Source organism: Chiloscyllium punctatum, chromosome 22, assembly GCF_047496795.1.
Source record: "Chiloscyllium punctatum isolate Juve2018m chromosome 22, sChiPun1.3, whole genome shotgun sequence".
In the NCBI taxonomy this organism is placed as follows: Eukaryota; Metazoa; Chordata; class Chondrichthyes; order Orectolobiformes; family Hemiscylliidae; genus Chiloscyllium; species Chiloscyllium punctatum.
The window spans coordinates 58,952,090-58,973,131 of NC_092760.1; the positions used below are offsets into that span (position 1 = coordinate 58,952,090).

At 39.4% G+C, this 21,042-nt stretch overlaps 1 protein-coding gene across 1 annotated transcript in view; it reads left to right on the forward strand.

Annotated features, from left to right (window-relative positions):
* The first annotated feature begins 4,739 nt into the window (after window positions 1-4,739).
* LOC140493679 (uncharacterized) overlaps window positions 4,740-21,042 on the forward strand; it is a 40,998-nt gene continuing 24,695 nt past the window's right edge. The window contains exons 1-5 of the mRNA XM_072592408.1: window positions 4,740-4,901; window positions 8,810-9,172; window positions 11,354-11,674; window positions 18,056-18,172; window positions 20,217-20,651. Coding sequence (XP_072448509.1) covers window positions 4,820-4,901; window positions 8,810-9,172; window positions 11,354-11,674; window positions 18,056-18,172; window positions 20,217-20,651 — 1,318 coding nt within the window. The 5' untranslated portion in view covers window positions 4,740-4,819. The remainder of the gene's footprint in view (window positions 4,902-8,809; window positions 9,173-11,353; window positions 11,675-18,055; window positions 18,173-20,216; window positions 20,652-21,042) is intronic.

Below are 21,042 nucleotides of genomic sequence, written 5' to 3' on the forward strand. Positions count from 1 at the left end.
AGACAAAAACATTTATTCATAAAATTAAACAATGAAACACGAAGAAAAGAATAAAGAACCCCTACAGAACTCAGTCTATCCAAACTAGATTTAAGTATGCTATTCTGAATATACACAACAGTCCCAATAAGCAAACCCCCTTTAAAATACAGTACAAAAAAGGGTCAGTTGCTTACAGGTTGAAGTTAGACGGGCAGAAAAGAGAGTTTCCACACAGCTCGCTGTTGAACTCCCAACCAATTCTGGACTGAACTGAACTGCTCAGCTCAGCTAGAGAGCTGACCACTCCACATTCATTATACAGGTCACCTCTAAAACATGACCACTTTGGTCTGAAGTCTCATCTGTTTACATATAAACAAAATGTCCTCTCAATACCCTTTAAGCTCTGTACCAAACCAGACTGATTGGAGCCCGGCCTGGTTTGGAAAAAAACCAAGGACAGAATATCCTTGAGCCAAGGAACAGCTTTCAGACAAAAAAAGGGACTAGCTTTGTGACATATTTTGGGTATTTTTTGTTATTTTTAAAAAGTTCCCAATCCTCTGGTTTACCACTAATCTTTGACATGTTGTACATATTTATTTGCTTTTAATTTCGTACTAGCCTTACCTTCCCTGATTAACCATGATTGGCTTATCCCCTTCCCAGAATCCTTCTTTCTCATTGGGATATATCTTTGATGTGAATTATTTTCTTTAACATCTGTCATTTTTCCTCAACCCTCAAGAGGAAGAAGAAGGCTTATGTTAGGATGAGATATGAAGGCTCAGTTAAGGGGCTTGAGAGTTACAAGTTAGCCAGGAAAGACCTAAGGAGAGAGTTAAGAAGAGCCAGGAGGGGACATGAGAAGTCATTGGTGGATAGGAGCAAGGAAAATCCAAAGGCTTTCTATTGGTATATCAGGAATTAAAGAATGACTAGAGTAAGATTAGGAGAAAGTGAGGACTGCAGATGTCTTAGATCAGTCAAGAGTGTGGTGCTGGAAAAGCGTAGCAGGTCAGGCAGCATCCGAGGAGCAGGAGATTTGATGTTTCAGGCAAAAGCCCTTAATGAGTAATGATTACGGCCAATCAAGGATAATAGTGGGAAGTTGGGCATGGAGTCAGAGGAGATAGGGGAAGCGCTAAATGAATATTTTTTGTTAGTACTCACACTAGAAAAAGACAATGTTGTCAAGGAGAATACTGAGATACAATCTACTGGACTAGATATGATTGAGAGTCGGGAGTATGTTGCTGGAAAAGCACGGCAGGTCAGGCAGCATCCGAGGAGCAGGAGAATCGATATTTCAGATATACGTTTTTCATCGAGAATGAGGCATGTGGGTGGGGGTGGGGAGCTGAGAGATAAATGTGAGGGGGTTGGGAGCAAGGTAGCTGAGAATGCAATAGGTAGATGAAGATGAGGGAGAAGATGATAGGTCAGAGAGGAGGGTGGAGCAGATAGATGGGATAGGTGATAGAACATCCCTCCTCGAATTAATTAAAATCCCTGTCTAAAGAACTTTTCTTTTTGTGGTTATAGTCATGTATCTTCTACTGGGAGATGCTAACATTTGCTCTGTCACAAATACAATAATGGGTGGCACGGTGGCTCAGTGGTTAGCACTGCTGCATCACAGCACCATGGTCCCAGGTTTGATTCCAGCCTTGGGTGACTGTCTGTGTGGAGTTTGCACATTCTCCCCATGTCTGCATGGGGTGCTCCAGTTTCCTCCCACAGTCCAAAGATGTGCAGTTCAGGTGAATTGGCCATGTTAAATTGCCCATAGTGTTAGGTGCATTAGGCAGAGGGAAATGTATCTGAGTGGGTTACTCTTCAGAGGGTCGGTGGGGTCTTGTTGGGCCTGTTTCCACACTGTAGGGAATCTAATCTAAAATACTTTCCACTTCCTAAGGTGAATGTGAACTGAAGTACAGATTTAAAAATCACACAACAACAGGTTATAGTCCAACAAGTTTATTTGGAAGCACTAGCTTTCAGAGCACTGCTCCTTCATCAGGTGGTTGTGGACAATAATATTGTAAGACACAGAATTTATAGCAAAGGTTTACAGTGTGATGTATCTAAAATTATATATTGAAAATAACCTGGATTGTTTGTTCAGTCTCTCATCTTTTAAAATGACCATGTTAGTTTCAGTTCTTTCATATGTAAATCACAAAACGTTTTTTAAAAAGTTACATTCTCAAGTGAACTTTAACAATTGGTGTCATGTCGGCCCAGGTAGGGTATTGAAGGTGTTAGCTTCCCTGTGTGAGGCTGTCTGTGGCCACAATGGTCAGACTGATTCTAATCTTAAAAATCTGATTTACAGCATCTTACATGGACTCATGCAGTTTTTGAGCAAAATAAGATGTAATTCTGCAAGTACAAATTCACCCTACAAACATATATGTGTATGTTTGCCTGTGCGTCTGTGTTTCGGAGAGGTGGGTGGGTGGGGATGGGTTATGAGTATCTGTGAGAGAGTTGTGTGTATGTGTGTGAGTGTGAGTGTAAAGGGGTATAAGTCTGTGAGAGGTTATGTGGGAGTGTATGTGCCAGCATATGAGAGAAGGTCTGCGTGAGTGTGTGTATGTATAGGAGTAGGAGTGTGTCCGTCTGTCTGCGTGTGTGTATAATGCAATGGGGTCTTTTGTAGTGCAACATGAACCCAAGGTTCCGGATGAGGCCATCCCTATGGGTACTGAACTTTTCTATCAGCCCCGCTCTGCAACTTTTCATTGCCTGTCCCGAAGTCTACCTTGGAGGACAGTCACCCGTCGGTCCGAGGTCGAATGTCCTGAACCCGCTGAAGTGTTCTCCAACTGGGAGGGAACACTCCTGTCTGTTGATTGTTGTGCGGTGCCCATTTATCCATTGCCATAGCCTCTGCTTGGTCTTGCCAATGTACCAGGCCTTAGGGCATCCTTGCCTGCAGCATAAGAGATACATAACACATGAGTACCTGCCACATACACGGTAGGAGGTGTCTTCATGCATAATGGTGGTATTCATGTTGACATTCTGACATGTCTTGCAGAAGTAGACGTGGGGAAGGTCTTGGTGAGGTGCTCATCCTCATTAATAATGTGTTGCAAGCTGTGAAGAACATGGCATAGTTTTTCAGCTCCTGGGAAATACTGGACAACGAAGGGTACCCTGTCAGATACAATTCATGTCTGTCTCCTGAGGAGGTCATTGTGGTATGTTGGAACTGGCAGTCGATGAGTTGAGCAACACATTATCAATGAGGATGAGCACCTCGCCACATCTCCACTTTTCGCCTTTAAACAGCCACCAAACCTCAAACAATTCATTGTTTGTAGCAAACTGTCCGGCTTTCAGGACAATACCATACAACCTTGTCATGGTAGACGCTGCAAGATGTGTCAGAATGTCGACATGGATACCACCATTATGCATGGGGACACCTCCCATATGGTACTCATGTGACTCAGCCAACATTGTCTATCTCATATGCTGCAAGCAAGGATGCCTTAAGGCATGGTACATTGGCGAAACCAATGAACAGACAGGAGTGTTCCCTCCCCATCGGATCTACAGGTGACCGTCTTCCAAGGCGGTCTTCAGGACAGGCAACAACGAAAAGTGGCAGAACAGAGGCTGATAGCCAGGTTGGGTACCCATGGGAATAGCCTCAACCGGGACCTTGGGTTCATGTCACAATACAGGTGACCCCATTGCACTATATACACACACACACACACACACAGACGGACATACACTCACTCCTACAGACCCCCTCTCATACGCTCACACATACACTCTCACACACACCCTCTCACAGATTTACACCCCTTTACACTTACACTCACACATATACACACACTCTCTCACAGCCAATCATAATCCCCCCCACCACCCACCCCTCCCCCAACACACACATACACATATATATGTTTGTGGGGTGAATTTGTAGGTGCAGAAATACATTTTGCTTTGCTCAAAAACTGTATGAATCCATGTAAGATTCTGTAAATCTGTTTTTTAGATTGGAATCAGTTTGACCATTGTGGCACAGACAGCCTCACACAGAGAAGCTAACACCTTCAATACATTATCTGGGCCAACATGACACCAATTGTTAAAGTTCACTTGAGAATGTAACATTTAAAACAAAAGTTTTGCGATTTACATATGAAAGAAATGAAACCAGCATGGTCATTCTAAAAGATGAGTGACTGAACAAACAATCCAGGTCTTTTTCAATATATAATTTCAGTTACATCACACTGTAAACTTTTGCTATAAATTCTGTCGTACAATCTTATTCTCCACAACCACCTGATGAAGGAGCAGCACTCCAAAAGCTAGTGTTTCCAAATAAACCTGTTGGACTATAATCTGGTGTTATGTGATTTTTAACTTTGTACACCCTTGTCCCACACCGGAGTCTCCAAATCATGAAATACAGACGATCAAATAGAATGGGGCAATGTTAATTTCGAAGAACATCTATGTTTTTGGGTTGTTCTGGTTGGGGCATAAATGTAATTTTCATTTATTAGATTTAAGTTCAGCAGCTGTACCCAACAGTGGTTTTAATGAGCTTGCACATTTCCTTATTAAAAGAATTGGTTGTACACAATGATTCACTCATGTGGGGTGCTTGGGGCTGGATCCATCTTCACCAAGTGGACTCCTCAATCGCTGCGCCCTCCAGCGGTGGACGTTGAGCGCTCAGCTCCGCCCAATCGCCGCCGTAACTCGGTGAAAGTGAAACTCGAGCGGAACGGAAACTGGTGGTTCGTGTTGTTGGGTTTACAACGAGAGAGACTCGGGCCCGGGTTAGCGAAGACAGAGAGACACTATGAGCCGGGTGAGGAGCTCGCTGCCGTCTCTGGTCCAGGTGTTAGTGCTGCTGCTGCTGCTGACCCTGGTACCGCTCTCAGGTAAAGGTCGGGGATAAGAGGGGCGGCCGTTCGGCCAGCTTCTGGAGGGCTTTGGCGCAAAGGCTTTGTACTTTGGATTTTCCCCGGGTGTAAAATAGGCGACAGACACTTCCTTTCTAAGGCCACAAATTAATGTATTTGTTTAAATTGGGGTGTAAAGCTTAAATTCTTCCTCAAGTTGGAGAAACTCAGAAATTGACCATCTGTAGAGGTCCAGTGACCTTTCTGCAGAACTTCTGCGCTTTTAGTTATACCTTTTTTTAAAACTTTCGTTACGAAAATAACATTGGTTTGAATAACGTGTTTCAAGAATATATGTCGCAGGCTATTTGACAGCTGGCTTTTGACCTCTGGGTCAATAGGATCTTGGTCTCCCTCCACAGCTGCCAATCTGAGGTCCACAGGTTCAGACCCAGCACCCCATCAACTAACTGAGCACAACCTGCTTTTAATACAGAACAGTGGATCGCTGGAAAACACAAGAGGACCATGGAGTCTGCACCAAAGACAGGCCTACTATAAGTCTACTAGGCAAAAGTGCAGATGCTGGAAATCAGAGTCTAGATTAGTGGTGCTGGAAAAGCACAGCATCCGAGGAGCAGGAAAATTGACGTTTCGGGCTTTTGCCCCAAAACATCTATTTCCCTGCTCCTTGAATGCTGCCTGACCTGCTGTGCTTTTCCAGCACCACTCTAATCCATAATCTATATCTACACCAGTCCCCTTTGCTAACATATGGCCCCTAGCCTTCAATGTTATGACATTTCAAACTTAAAAAATTTCACAACACCAGGTTATAGTTCACCAGGTTTAGTTGGAAGCACTAGCTTTCGGAGAGCTGCTTCTTCAGGTGGTTGTGGAGTATAAGACTGTAAGACACAGAATTTATAGCAAAAGTTTACAGTGTGATGTAACTGAACTTATGTATTGAAAACGACCTGGATTGTTTAAGTCTCTCATCTTTTAGATTGACCATGTTGACTTCAGTTCTTGTGTAAATTCCAGAGCTTTTTAAAGTTACATTCTCAAGTGAACTTTACCAATAGATGCCATGTCAGCTCAGACAATGCGGTGAAGGTGTGAGGTGCCCTGTGTGAGGCTGTCTGTGCCCCAGTGTTCAGACTGATTCTAATCTAAAAAAGGGATTTACAGAATCTTACATGCAGTTTTTGAGCAAAATAAAATTTAGTTCTGCAAGTACAAATTCACCCCACAAATGTGTGTGTGTATGGAATGGTGTGTGTGTCTGTAAGAGTGTATATGTGTTAGTGTGAGTGTGAGAAGGTGAGTGTGGGTATGTGTACGTGTGAGCGAGAGCTTGTTACGAGAGAGGGTCTGTGTAGGTCTGTAGAAGCGTGTGCGTGCATGTGTGATAAAGATTGTGTAGTGCAGTGGGGTCACCTGTAGTGTGACATGAACCCAAGGTCCCAGTTGAGGCCGAACAGAGCCGGATAGCCAAGTTCAGTACCCATGGAGATGGCCTCAACTGGGACCTTGGTTGATGTCACACTACAGGTGACCCCACTGTATCTCTCGCTCTCTCTCCCACTCACACACACTCATACAGACCCATACAGTCATGTAGACCCTCTCTCATACACAAGCTCTCTCATATGCTCACACATACACACACCCCACACTCACACCCACACATGCACTGTCTCACAGACTTATACCCCTTTACACTCACATTTGTAACACATACACTCTCTCACAGACACTCATATTTCCCCCCCACCACACACACATTTGTGGAGTGAATTTGTACTTGCACAATTCCATTTGTTTTTGCTCAAAAACTGCATGAATCCATGTAAGATTCTGTAAATCAGTTTTTTAGAAATAGAATCAGTCTGAACATGGGGGCACAGACAGCCTCATACCTTCAAGGCATTGTCTGAACTGACATGGCACCTATTGTTAAAGTTCACTTGAGAATGTAACTTTTAAAAAAAGTTCTGGAATTTGCATATGAAAGAACTGAAACCAACATGTTCATTCTAAAAGATGAGAGACCTGACTGATGATGAGAAACTTAAAGAATTCAGGTCTTTTTCAATGTATAATTTCAGTTGCATCCCACTGTAAACTTTTGCTATAAATTCTGTGTTTTACGATCTTATTCTCCACAATCACCTAATGAACGAACAGCGCTCTGAAAGCTAGTGCTTCCAACTAAACCTGTTGGACAATAACCTGGTGTTGTGATTTTTGACTTTGTACACCCCAGGCCAACACTGGCACCTCCAAATCATGATGGTTCAAGTGCTCATCCATGAACCTTTTTTAAAGGTAATGAGGCTTCCAACTTCAACTGCCCTCCTGTGCAGTGCAGTCCGCCACCCTCACGGTGAGAGAAAATGCCTCAAACCCCCTCTAAACCTCCTTCCTTTCATTTTAAACTCACACCCTGTTATTATTGACTGTTTAATTAAGGGAATGGCTGCTTTCTATTCACCCTGTCCTTGCCCAATGTAATCTTGCATACCTCACTCGGGATCCACTTTCAGCCTTCCCTGCTCCAATGGAAACAACCTGAGTTCATCCAGCCTCTCCATTGCTAAATATCATGAAAATGCAAGGCAACCGATGTAATGAATTATCTGAATATCTTGTGTCTATTACTTGTTTTCTTTCCTTTTAATTTTATCTTCAACCTATGTATTGACTGATTGTTGAAACTGGGAGTTTCCACAGGCATGTACTGTGTTGATAATGTTACAATGCCAAATGGGTAAAACTTTCACTAAGTGCTGCTTTGTCACTATGCACCTTTTTTGGAACATGGAAATAGGGAAAGGAGCTATCCTTCGTATTTAAGCACCTGGCATGTTTATGTTTTATAGAAAATATTTGTTGCTAGTATTCTTTTCTCAAAATGGTTATGAAAATGATTACATCTGTCCAACTTGGCCCCGAAGATATTCGAGGATTTATCCTTAGTCTAACCTTATTTTCAACTATATGGTGTTTGGGTGATATAGAATGAAGACATACTATCTTTGCCTACATGTACACCACTGACACCAAGCTCTTTTGAAATTCTGCCACTCTCAGCTTGCTTGTCTGACATTCAGTTCAGTCAAAACACAGTTTGCAATTTCTTTAAACTGAAAATCACTAAGCCACAGTATAGGCACCTTTATCTTAGTTGGATTCTCTCTAATGCTCCTGTCTCAGTTTGAGCCATCTTATTCACAATTGCAATGTCCTGTTTGACCCCATGTTGAAATTCTGACCTCATTTTCTCTTCATGTCAAAGACAGTCACTTCCACATTTTTATCTGTACTTTGTTTTAAATATTTATTGTTGAGATGTGGGCATATCTGGCTAGGCCAAAATTATTTGTCTATCCCTAAATGTCCAGGGAGCACTTGAGAGTTGCTGTGGGTCTGGAGTTGCATGTCAACTGGGGCAGGCAAAAATAGCAGTCTTCTTCCTTAAACGACATTAATAAGCCAGAGGTTTTTTTTAACAATTATCATTAGTGTTGCATTTTGTTGTTAAGCTATTTTTAACTTTTTTTAATTGAATTCACATTGGACCGTCTGCACTATTGAAGTTGAACCCTTTACCCCAGAACTGTGGTTTTGGGTTACTCGTCCAATGACATTAGCAATCTCCTCATAGGGCCTCATTTTGTTATGAAAACCCTTGTACAATCTTTTGACATCTCCTAGACTCCTGTTTTGTCTGAGTGTTAAGTTTTTAGTGTCTTTTCTGCAATGCTTGGCGCATTATCGTTGAATGTGTTCAATAATTCCATCAACATCCTGCATTTATAGAAATGACAGAACACTTTGGTAGATACAAGACTTAACATTCATTTTGTTCTGATAGCATCTTTATCAAAGTAGTTGGGCTGATGGATGAATTATATATACTATTTTACTCTTGATTATTCCAGAACAAGGTGACCTAATTGTGTCGATGAATTCAGGAACTGTGAAAGCCACTGTAAATAAAGATATTGTTCTGAAGTGCCAAGTTTCTGGCTACAGTAAAGATATTGACCTTAAAAACATGGGAGTTCAGTGGTTCTACCAAAAATCTGGTTCTCCAGATTCACAGAGACGAGAGATATATCAATTTGTTGGTGGCAAACATACACCATACAGAGAAGGAGCTAGAATTATTGACGCTCAGTTGAAGAAAGGAATTGCTTCCCTCTTTCTTCCAAGAGTCCAGTTTGATGATGAAGGAGATTACACTTGTGTTGTTTTTATAACCCCAGACAATGGAAGTGGAAAATCTTCAATGACTGTTTCAGGTAAGACTCACTATCTGATTCTTACTATCTGCTGAATTGTGACTGCGTAAAATTTAAAATGGGTCAGGTGAACGCAGTCAATGCCATCTGCATGCAACTGTCCATATGTGTAGCAAATCGGCCACCATCGTGATATGTTAATGCAGTTCATTTTTATTTTGAACCATGCAATCCTGAGCTTTGATAAAGTTGTAACTATGGGTATGAGTTTGTTTGGTGCTTGCTAGATCATAATGTGTCATCTGCCCCCAACTGAGCAAAGAAGGAATTCAATTGTTGCTGCTTCACAGGAATTAGAAATTAGTTAGACTGTGTTACTATTAGGCTGAAATCCCATCCAGTCAGGCCATGACATGTAAATCAGAATATTGTTACGATGTTGGCTTCTAGTAACCTGAAAGCAGAAGGGCCACTTGCTCAATGAAGCAAGAAAAATATTGTTCCTTTAGTTACCTTCTCCATTTCTGGTCTCTGCCTCTAGATGATGCATTTAGAGCCCTACGACCACCTTTTGTGATGCACTCCGAAAGAAAGGCAGTCAAAGAACACGAATATACATGATTTGGATGTGAGCATAAGAGGTATAGTTAGTAAGTTTGCAGATGAAGCCAAAATTGGAGATGCAGTGGACAGTGAAGAAGATTACCTCAGATTACAATGGGATCTTGATCAGATGGGCCAATGGGCTGAGGAGTGACAGATGAAGTTTAATTTAGATAAATGGGAGGTGCTGCATTTTGGGAAAGCAAATCTTAGCAGAACTTTTACACTTAATAGTAACACTTCCTGGGACTTTACCGAACAAAGAGACCTTGGAGTGCAGGTTCATAGCTCCTTGAAAGTGGAATCGCAGGTAGATAGGATAATGAAGAAGGCTTTTAGTATGCTTTCCATTATTGGTCAGAGTATTGAGGACAGGAGTTGGGAGGTCATGTTGTGGCTGTACAGGACATTGGTTAGGCCACTGTTGGAATTTTGCATCCAATTCTGGTCTCCTTATGGGAAAGATGTTGTAAAACTTGAAAGAGTTCAGAAAAGATTTACAAGGATGTTGCCAGGGTCGGGGGATTTGAGCTGTAGGGAGAGGTTGAATAGACTGGAGCATCAGAGGCTGAGGAGTGATCTTAGAGATTTATAAAATCATGAGGGGCATGGATAGGATAAACAAACAGTCTCTTTCCCAGGGGTGGTGGAGTCCAAAACTAGAGGACATAGGTTTAGGGTGAGAAGGGAAAGATATAAAAGAGATCTAAGGGGCAACTCTTCCATGCAGAGGGTAGTATGTGTATGGAATGAGCTGCCAGAGGAAGTGGTGGAGGCTAGTACAATTGCAACATTTAAAAGGCATCTAGATGGGTATATGAATAGGAAGGTTTTGGAGGCAAATGGACTGGGTGCTGGCAGGTGGGACTAGATTGGGTTGGGATATCTGGTGGACATGGACGAGTTGGACCGAAGGATCTGTTTCCATGCTGTACGTCTCTGACTATGACTCTATGACAAATACATTTGTTCTCAAAATTGTTCTTGGAGAAACTAGTGACAAGGGGATGTGAACTAAAAACGTAGTCATTTACCAAGTAGTTAGCTTTTTCAAAACAGTTAAGATGAATTACAGACAGCATAGCATGGCTAGCTATAAGGCTTGAATTGTGCAGTTTTGGTAGCTGGAGCAACACTTGTATGTTCAGCCTTCATCTTATTAGATCTGTTGAATGATTGAAAATAATGGGTGCTATTGGTCTAACAACAGGTAAGATTGGAGGAGGTTGTCCATGAGATAAAAATACATTTTTGCAAAAGGCAGGTGACAGCACAAGCAATACAAGTATTAGAACAGAATCTAGTACATAGATACTTTTCAATTCTAGTGGTCCACTATGTCTCCTAAAATATAATTTTAATAAAACAACATAGTTATCTCTTGAAAATTGTATTTTTTGGAACAGACGGGAGTGTCCAAAACATAATACTTCAGTTAACAGCCTGTTACCACCCTTTTGAGAGTAGACACACCAGTGACAAAATTGTATGGGACTCTGAAGCAAAGAGTACAAAAGGAGTTGAGGAAAGGAAATTTTGAACAGCAAACATTTCAATCTGTGCAATCATTACATCAGCAGAAGGTGTGAACAGGTGAACATGAAATACTAAACATTTGATTTGTATTGTCATTTGCAGCACTGCCAAAAGTAAGCTTATCTTCAACTGCGATCACAATTGAACTTGGTACAGAGAAATCAGTGAAATGTGACAGTGTTGATTTTTATCCTGTCTCAATTGAGATGGGTTGGATACAGAAAACAAAAAATGAGGAACAAATGCTTTCACAACACATCTGCACAGGATCCCCAGTTCAACATCAAAATGGAACCTACAGTGTTTCCAGCCGACTGAGGTTGCACCCAACCCTAGAAGACAATGGCAATATTTATATCTGCTATGTCAAACACCCAACGCTTAATAAAGACTTAAAATTGGAAGCCCAGCTGACTGTCAAAGGTATATTTTATACTTTGAAGTACTTGTACATGAAGTCTGGTTTATGTTAGAAAATGCAGATACAAAACAAACACTGAAATTGTACTGTTATTATACATGAAGGTTAATGTATTCATTTGAAATTTGTCTGTGGTTTACAGTTAATGGCTCTGATGAAGGAGGCAAAGGGGAATTTTGAACTGAACGGTCTTTGTCTGTCTTAATTTCAGGTTGAAGATTTATATGGTTCATATATTTAAACTGAAATTTCAGTGCCTATGTTTTAGGTGGTAATCTGAAATTTATGTTAAGTAAATAATCCCTGTTGAAAGTTGTGTTTCTGGAGTTTGGCTGCATTAAGTTTGACTAAAGTTCTCTATAATTACCACTTTTCCAAAACTGAATTTCAAGTTTAGAATTTCAACAAAACTGAGCAAAATGTGAAATGATGGTTATAGCCTGTGGAGCTTTCAGGAAAAATTTGAAGGAAAACTTCATTATCAGCCGAGCCCTGAGCAGTTCAGGAATTGCAATTGTATTGGGTGTGTTGCCTTTCTACAAGTTTGACTGCCAACAGTTTTGAAAAGCTGTATTGTAGTGGTAAAGTATTGAAAGTAATCAATGTGTTATGAGATTTGCTCTTTTTAGCTACATGGAAAGAAATTGCAACTTTGGTTAAATGCTTCACCTCCCTTTTGTCTTGCCCTATGTTCCTACATAATTTCTGCTAGCTTTCTAAATAGTAGGGGGGCAATTGTAGCAATGGGCCATATTTTGCTTAGAAGGAAAGACAAATTTTTGTTGACAAATACAAAGTAACCTGCAGCTTGTAATGAGGAAGTTATATCTTCTAAATTGAGAACCAGTGCAAGTTGCTAGTTTGCAAAATATAGTTTTTTTTCCAAAATTCATAATCTTTTCATGATTTCCTTGCTAATTATGTGTAAATTTAGCATAGAAAGTTAATTCTACAATCCACTTTTAACAGTAAGATTATTGTTGAGGGCTGGCAAGCAAATTCTTTTACGTAGTAAGTGGACACTTACAAGTGTGATCTCTCATTCTTTCTGATTTGTGATTACATGTTTTAGGCTGTTTTAAAACTTTTAAATCTTAAATGTTTTTACCTTGCTTTCGTATCTTTTCACATGCTTTCTAAAGAAATCTTTCTTTCCTAACTCGATTTAATATTCAGTTAACCCAGATTATTTCATGTTCCTTCCCTGGGCTTTCTCGCTACTTAGGAAAATAAGCTGTTTGTTCTGCTTTACACTAATGTCCCACGAACACTTCATTTGTTGCTTTGTTTTCTGATCATATCTCAGCAAACTTATATTTAAAATGCTCTAAAGCTCTCTACAGTAGCAAAAATCTTGTCCAGTACCTTTTGGAACTTGGTCAATATTCCCAGCATGTCACCTAAGCTGGGACAATGGTTTGCTGTTAATGATTTGTTCGTTTTCAGCATAATTGTACTGCAAACATTGATAATGTCTTGCTACCTCTGTCCCTTTAATCAGTCTGCCCTCCTGTTTCAACTTTATCCACCTATCTAGTCTTTCTTCTTGTCCTGCCTTTTTAATGCTTAACTTCTCCAGTTGTTTCACCTCAAGGTTGTTGTATATTTGTTTCCAATATCTACTTTTCAATCTTCTTCCCTCTAAGTCGGGTTAACAGCCCTTTTGGATTTTTGAATTTCTATTCATGATCCAACTCGATCACTTCTTTCTATCCTTCCAACTGACTATCCTCTGCCACACCATGTTTCAAAAGTTGTTTACTTCCTGTCATCATCTTTCTTCAGAATCAACCTTTCACATTCCATAGAGTGTGACATTCCACGCTTCTGAATGCAAGATTTTTTTTTAGCATCATGTTGATGGATTTGAATTTAAGATACTACTTATGTAAATAGTTCATGCTTCTAACCATAGCTAAAGTAATTTGAGTTTCATTCTTGGGTGTTTATCATCAAGGTGATTGAAATTGGTGGTGTTAGTATTTTTATATTAATTCTATGTTATCTTGAACGATCCAGGATTCCTAACTTCATTAAACAAACGAACAAACAATCTATTACGTATCCTCAAACCATCCTTCTGCAAGAACTTGAGCTTCATCTCCCAATGTCCCAACAAAACTAATTTCAACTCCAACCTAACTAATTAGCTATTTTTCAGTCACATCATTTCCAGAGAGAGATTTGTGATCAAATTTTATTTTTCTCTTCTCATGTTACTCTTTCTCCTTCCAGTTCCACACGAACCCATGCTGTCTGCCTGCATTTTGCAAATGTTGCTGACACAAAATCCTAAGTAATAGGACTATATGTTGACCATACTAATCTGTACTTTCATACCTCACACTGAGTGGTTATAATACAGAAGGGTTGTTATTTGACCCATCATGCCAGCACCTGCTCTCTGAATGTTTTAACATAATTCCAATCCTTTTGCAGTTCCTCAACCATGTGTTTTTCTACTGTTGGTACTGTGGGTTAGTTGGTTGAAGTCCCTGTCTAATAAATGGAGGATCCTGGGTCCACATTACAACAATGCCAAATATTTTGCTAGATGGCAGGTTTGCAATATACAGTGATGAAAGGTTACTATCGAAGCACTCTCCTTTGCAATCTCACGCCCGCTCTCTTTCTCGAAATGTCGCCCTATGGTGGTTTTACCTTTTACTGTTATTTAAATAATCATGTAATACTGTATTGAATGCTTCAGTTGATCCTGCCTGCACCACACCTCTCGGAAGAACATTTCAGATCCTAGTCATTCACTGTGTAGAACAGTTTTTTCTTATTTTGAATTTGTTTCTTCTTGCAAATTTTTAAAAACCTGTTCCCTCTGATTCTCAATCCTCTTACGAAGTGTCTCAACATACTAAAATGTTCTGTCTGAAAAAAAACTGTCCCTAGGGTTTCTCATCCTGGAATATTCTCATAAATCTCTTCTATGAACTCTTTCGTGCAATCACATGTCTTAGGGTGAGGTGCCCAGAACTGTGCACAATACTGTAGAAGATGTACAACTTGGGTCCTTTATATGATCAGCACAGCATCTATCTGTTATGCACAATGACCCATTAATGAAACCTAGAAAACTGTATGCCTCATTAACACCTATTGTGAACTGACCTGCCACCTTTTAACCACCTTTTAATGACTTATCTATATATACACCCTTTAGAATAATACTGTTTTACATTACTCTCTCTATTCTTTGTACTAAGATGTATCAACTCCCACTTCTCTGCATTGGATAAACATATGGATAATAAAGGAATAGTGTGGGTTAGATGGGCTTCGGATTGGTTTCATAGATTGGTGCAACATAGAGGGCCAAAGGGCCTGTACTGCACTGCACTGTAATGTTCTATGTTCTACATTCTTTGCTGTCTGTTTGCCCAATGCACCATCAATGGCCTTTAGAAGTTCTGCATTGCTCTTCTTTACACCAACATCTAGGGACAGTGTGGGGGAGACAATTTATTTACATATGGGAAAAGTAAAGAACCTAGTTATTATTGTCTACAATTATTAACTCTCATTCTCCAATTTTCTCAACTCCAAAACTTCAAGCCCAAAAACTAACCATTAACCATTTCTTATCCCTCACCTAATTTTTGTTTGCATCTTGCTACTGTTCACATGTTACTCTTACTGTTCACTCTTAGTGAATGACCTAAAACTTGCTTTGCAAGTCTGCTGTGTAGTACAGTATTGAAAGCCTTTTGCAAATCCATGTACTGTACATCAACTGCCTCATCAATGCTTGATGTTACCTGTTCAAAATACTGCAAGTTAGATAGACATGATTTTTTTCTGAACAAATCAATGCTGACTGTTCCAGTTAAACTGCAGTTTTCATTTTGCCTACTAATTCCATTCTAAATAATTGTTTCTAGAAATTTCCCTACCATTGCAAATATACATTTTGGGTGGTCTGTAAATTTTGCGCTGATTGTTCCAAACGTTTTTTGAGCAAGGGCACAATGTTTGCAATTCTCTAATTGACCTACACAAGTCCTGGATCTAGGGTAGGTTGAAAGACTTTTGCAAGTACCTCTGCAATTTCTACTCTCATTTCCTTCACCTTTTGAATGCATCTCATCTGACTCCAATGTTTCACCAAGTCTGAAAATGTAATTAATATCTCTCGATTGATTATAAGCTCTCTAGATTGAGTTTAGTCCTGATTTTACCATGGCCTGGGTAGCATCTACCTCAGACATACTTGTAGAGTATTTATCTAGCATATCAGTCATGTCTCTTTCTTCTGTGTGTAAACCCCCATTTTTGGTCCCTAATTGACCTTCCTTCTTTTTTTTTTTATCACCCTTTTACTACTGATGTGGTTATGGAAGGTTTTTTGGTATTTCACTTTGTTAACTGCATGCTTTTTAAAAAATTCCTTCCCCCCCCCCCCCGCCTCCTGCTTTTGAACTATTTATATTCGGCTTGGTTCTCAATTGCATTTACTACCTTACACATCATAAACATAATTTTTCTTCTTCAGCTTTAATTTCAATCTCTATCATTTGTCATCCAGGAAGCTCTAGATTTGTTTGTGTTCCACTTTTTTCTTTTGAGAGAATGTATCTTCACTCTTCTCTTTGGTGGTGGACGATCTTCAATCAGTGGTTCCAGTCTATTCAGCCCAAAGCTGTTCTTGCTCCATTCGAGGTTGGTTATTCTTTTCCTGTGTGATCAGTGTCATTTTCTACTATCATCCTAAACCTTATGTTAGAAGATCACTGTTCTCCACTGTCACTTGAGAATCAGGGTGGCTGCATAAATCAAGAAATTGGTCTAGCAGTACCTTTGTTTCTTGTTGGATTAAACACATACCATGATAAGCAATTCTCCTGAACACAATCTAGGAATGGTTGCTCCTCACTGTCACTTACAGTAGCATTATCCCAGTTCATATATCGTTAATTAAAGTCCTTCTTTATGACTGCTCATTGTCAGCATAAGTCTACCATTTTCCCTGCAGACTTGTTCCTCTGTATCTTTCCCACTGATTGGTGTTTTGTAGTCTACACCTAAGTAATGCAGTTGCACCCTTTTTATTCCTTAGGGCTCTCTAAATTAATTCTGTCCTTCACCTCTGAAAGATCCTAATTCTCTAGTATTACAATTTACTTCTTAACCTGAAACACTACCCTCCTTTTACTTTCTTTCCTATATTTATGGACAACTTGTAATCAAGAATATTTATCACTTATACCTGCCCTTCCCTGACACAGGTTTCTGTTCTTACTGAGACCTCCTAATTCCAAGAGATAATCTGTAGCTGTAACTCCCCAAGTTTGTTAACAATGTTCTGTGAATTCACAAACATGCAGATTAATTCTGGTTTAGACTTCATTACTTTACTTTTGTTTTTATTCAGACTTCACTCATTAACTTATTTTTCTCTACTCCAGCATGATCAGCTTCTCTTGGCACTTTATGTACCCTGATATTACTTTCTAACTTCTGTCCCCATGCCCTGCTGAATTCTTTTAAACCCTCACCAGTAAAATGTCCTGCATTCTGTCAGGGGCAAGCTATCTGACTTGTACAGATGCCATCTTTCCGAAAGTCAGTTCTGGTGTCCTTCCTTCATGAGGTTTCCAGTCAAGATATATCTACCTGAGAATAATCTGGAGATTAATATTTTAGAAGTCTGATTGCTACTTTTCTCCATAACTCCCTCAATTTTGATTACAGGACGTCATCCCCCTTCCTGCCCGCGTTGTTAGTACTAATTTGGAACACAATCCCTGACTATTCATCTTCCCAAGAAGAACATTTTGCAATTATTCCATGACATCATTGACCCTCTCACTGGACAAGCAACATATCCACCTGGACTCACATTGATAGTGCCTCTATTTACAAATTCAAGGATCTTATAAGCTGCCTTAACAATTTCACCTTGGCCCCATTCAGAGAATTGTGCATCTGAACCCCAACATCCTCTGCTCCTGTCCTTCCCTCAAAGTTCTAGCATTGAGCCTGTATTGAGTCTCCATGTTTCTTCTATAAAAATGCAGTACTACTACAGTCTGTTGTTAAATGTCTGCTGAGTTCACATACAACTTTTCCCCCTTTTTTGTATTCAACATCTTGATGATGCTGAAGAATTTATTTGTATAAATCTTCACATTCTGGAGCTCATGTGAATTCAAGAAATGCTGAAAATGCTAACCAACAGCTGCTGGAAATAAACTAATGTTATTTAGAACTGTGAAGACTCTTTAACATGAAATGTTCAATGATCTTTATCAACTTACAATGCATTTTTTTCAGTTTTAAATACTTCAAACCATTGTCTTGGAATAAGTCTCAATTTTCAGATATTGTTCTGTTTTGCTGTCCACTTCAAAACAACTGTTTGTTACCTACAGAGCCAGAAGTTGTTGTACCAGTTGGGATAATAACTGGATGTGTCATCGCTAGCATATTGGCATGTACAGCAATTACAGGCATTGGATTTTTTGTGTTCTTCAAGTACCTTAAAAAAGGTAATGCATCCTTCAATTCACTTTAAAAGTACAGCAACTGCAAATTATTAGATAATTCTTGCTTTGTGGTATGATGGCTCATCTCTGTTGAAGTTTTTGTTGACAGTCATGATTTGAAGATGCCGGTGTTGGACTGGGGTGTACAAAGTTAAAAATCACACAACACCAGGTTATAGTCCAACAGGTTTAATTGGAAGCACACTAGCTTTCGGAGCAACGCTCCTTCATCAGTCATTCATACATACTTTCGTGTAGAACTCTGAGCTCAAACTGCATGAATTTATGTAAAACTCTGTTATCTCTGTTTAGATTAGAATCAATCTCAACATCAGGTCATCGGCAGAGAACACAGGGGGCTAACACCTTCAACATATTGTCTAGCTATCACCATTGTTAACAGCTAACCCAAGAATGCAACTTTTTAATAAAAAAAAGAGTTTTGTGATTTACACATGAAAGAAGTGAAATTATCACTGTATTCTAACAGATGAAAGGCTTAACAGAGAATCAATTTTTCAATGTATAATTTCAGTTACATCACACTGCAAATTTTTGCTATAAATTCTGTGTTACAACCGAGCCCTCCACAATCACCTGATGAAGGAGCAGCGCTCCGAAAGCTAGTGTGCTTCCAATTAAACCTGTTGGACTATAATCTGGTGTTTGTGTGATTTTTAACTTTGTTTACAGTGCTTTTCTTGGAACAGGGCTGCATCTGATAATTTCAGTTTCAACTCTGATATAATACGTCAAGCAGCATTAATGATTTTAGTGCAATGTTTAGCTAAGGAGACCCAACATCATGGATTTGCTAATAAAACAAGCTTCAGATTTTCAGTAAAATTTTAAGTAATTGTAAATGATTGATGAATAATAGTGTGACAAAGCAATCATTTTTATTCTGTGACTGAATGCTACTTTGTTTATATCTGAGTGCTGTTCATATCTGAACAACTCAGTTTAAAGCTACAATGTCAAGCAAAAGAGGAAATTTAATTATCTTTAAAGTATCATGCAGTTTTGTTCTCTGCCTTCAGCATTTGACTTGAAATGAAACACCACTGAACTGAGAAGCAAATTAAATGCATGGAAAGAAGCTCAAAAATGTCCCACTTCTTTGCTACCCTAGTCTTGTGTGAGCAGTCATGCTGTCACATCTTTGTTTTCAGAACTTTCTCATACCCTTCTTAATATATTTTTGATTTGGAGGAGCCAGTGTTGGACTGGGGTGGACAAAGTTAAAAATCACAACACCAGGCTAAAATCCGGTTTATTTGGAAGCACTAGCTTTCGGAGCACTGCTCCTTCAACAGGTGATTGCGGGCTGACTAATGAAGGAGCAGTGCTCCAAAAGCTAGTGCTTCCAAATAAGTCTGCTGATGTTGTGTGATTTTTAACTTAATATATTTTGAGCTCATAAACTGATCTGTTGATTTTTGTGTCTGATTCAACTTTGTTGAAATTCACCACAGCCTTGTCTATCTTTTGTGCAAATGGTGTGTTTCAATTTTGTTATCTCTGTCTCTTTGGGAGATTTGTGACTCTCACATTGTTTGTTGCCTGATCTTATGTCTACTGATCTTTCTTCTAGTACTTCTCTGTTTACCTGATTTCTCTGTGGATCTCTCTTTAGCTTGGATGATCTTTCTCACTATGTTGTGAAATGCTGGCTTCCACCATACATTACTGATCTCTACTGTTCTGTTTGTTGATGTATTTCTGTCCTTTGGTACTGAATGTTTTGCACTTTTGCCTTAATTTTATATTTGGTGTATGATCTGTTTGTTTGTTTGTTTGTTTATGACTCCCCATCTCCCAGAACTTTTATTTTAACTTTAAAGAGACTAATGATTATTTTGGTCAAGACAAATTTCTTTCAGTGAGAGATGATATTTTAATTTCATTACTGTTTATAAATGAAACTACTGTTGATCTTTGTTATTCAAGTAAAAGTATTCTGTCATACACTGGATTAATGTTGATGTTTTGAAATGACTGAACCTGTGGCAAACAGTGGATAAATATCTAAGTGTTTCTTTTTTAGTTCCTCCAAAAGTTTCTGATATCAGCCAACCTCCAAGACTTATACATTTGCAAGAGGCTCTTCTGAATTGTCAGATTTCTGGATATAGGCCTGAAAACGTTTCTGTTAGTTGGTTGCTGCAAAGAAGAGATGATAGGGCACCAAAGGAAATTTATTCATGGAGCCCTACACCTCAGACCCTACAGGATTCAGGAGGAGATGAGCAGAAGAAACTTATTTCAAACTATACATATCAAACTGAAGAAGAGGATAATTCCTTCAAATTTAAGGTGCCAACTGCTAAATGCAACAATGATGGTAGCTCCAGTGTGAATTGTGAAGTTTTGTTCTGGCCTGATATTGAAACTGATAATGGAGCTGTCCTCCAGGTTAAAGTCCACCATAGCGCTCTCAATATGCCTATAATTAGGAAGATTTGTCTGAAAGTTGAAGGTGGTAAGTAAATTACAAGTGATTGCTAATCAAATATGTCCAAAGAAATTTTGTTAACACAGAGGTATACATGTATACTTGAACATGGGACTTGGTTAGTTTAGTTAGCCAGATAGCTGGATTGTGATGCCAAATGAGCCAGCAATGTAGATTCAATTCCCACACCAGCTGAGGTTTCCATGAAGATCCTGTTTTCTTAACCTCTCCCTTTCCCTCACCACCAGTCATCTCTCTTTTATGAGTGAGAAGCTGTCTGGTTCTCTGGAACTATGGCAATTTAACCTATACTTTTGCAGAAGCACACATGCAACTATCTTGTAGGATGGCTTCCAGAATATCATGGATAAACTGATCTACCATTGCACAGGGCGAGAAAACTGGTCACTGGCTTACT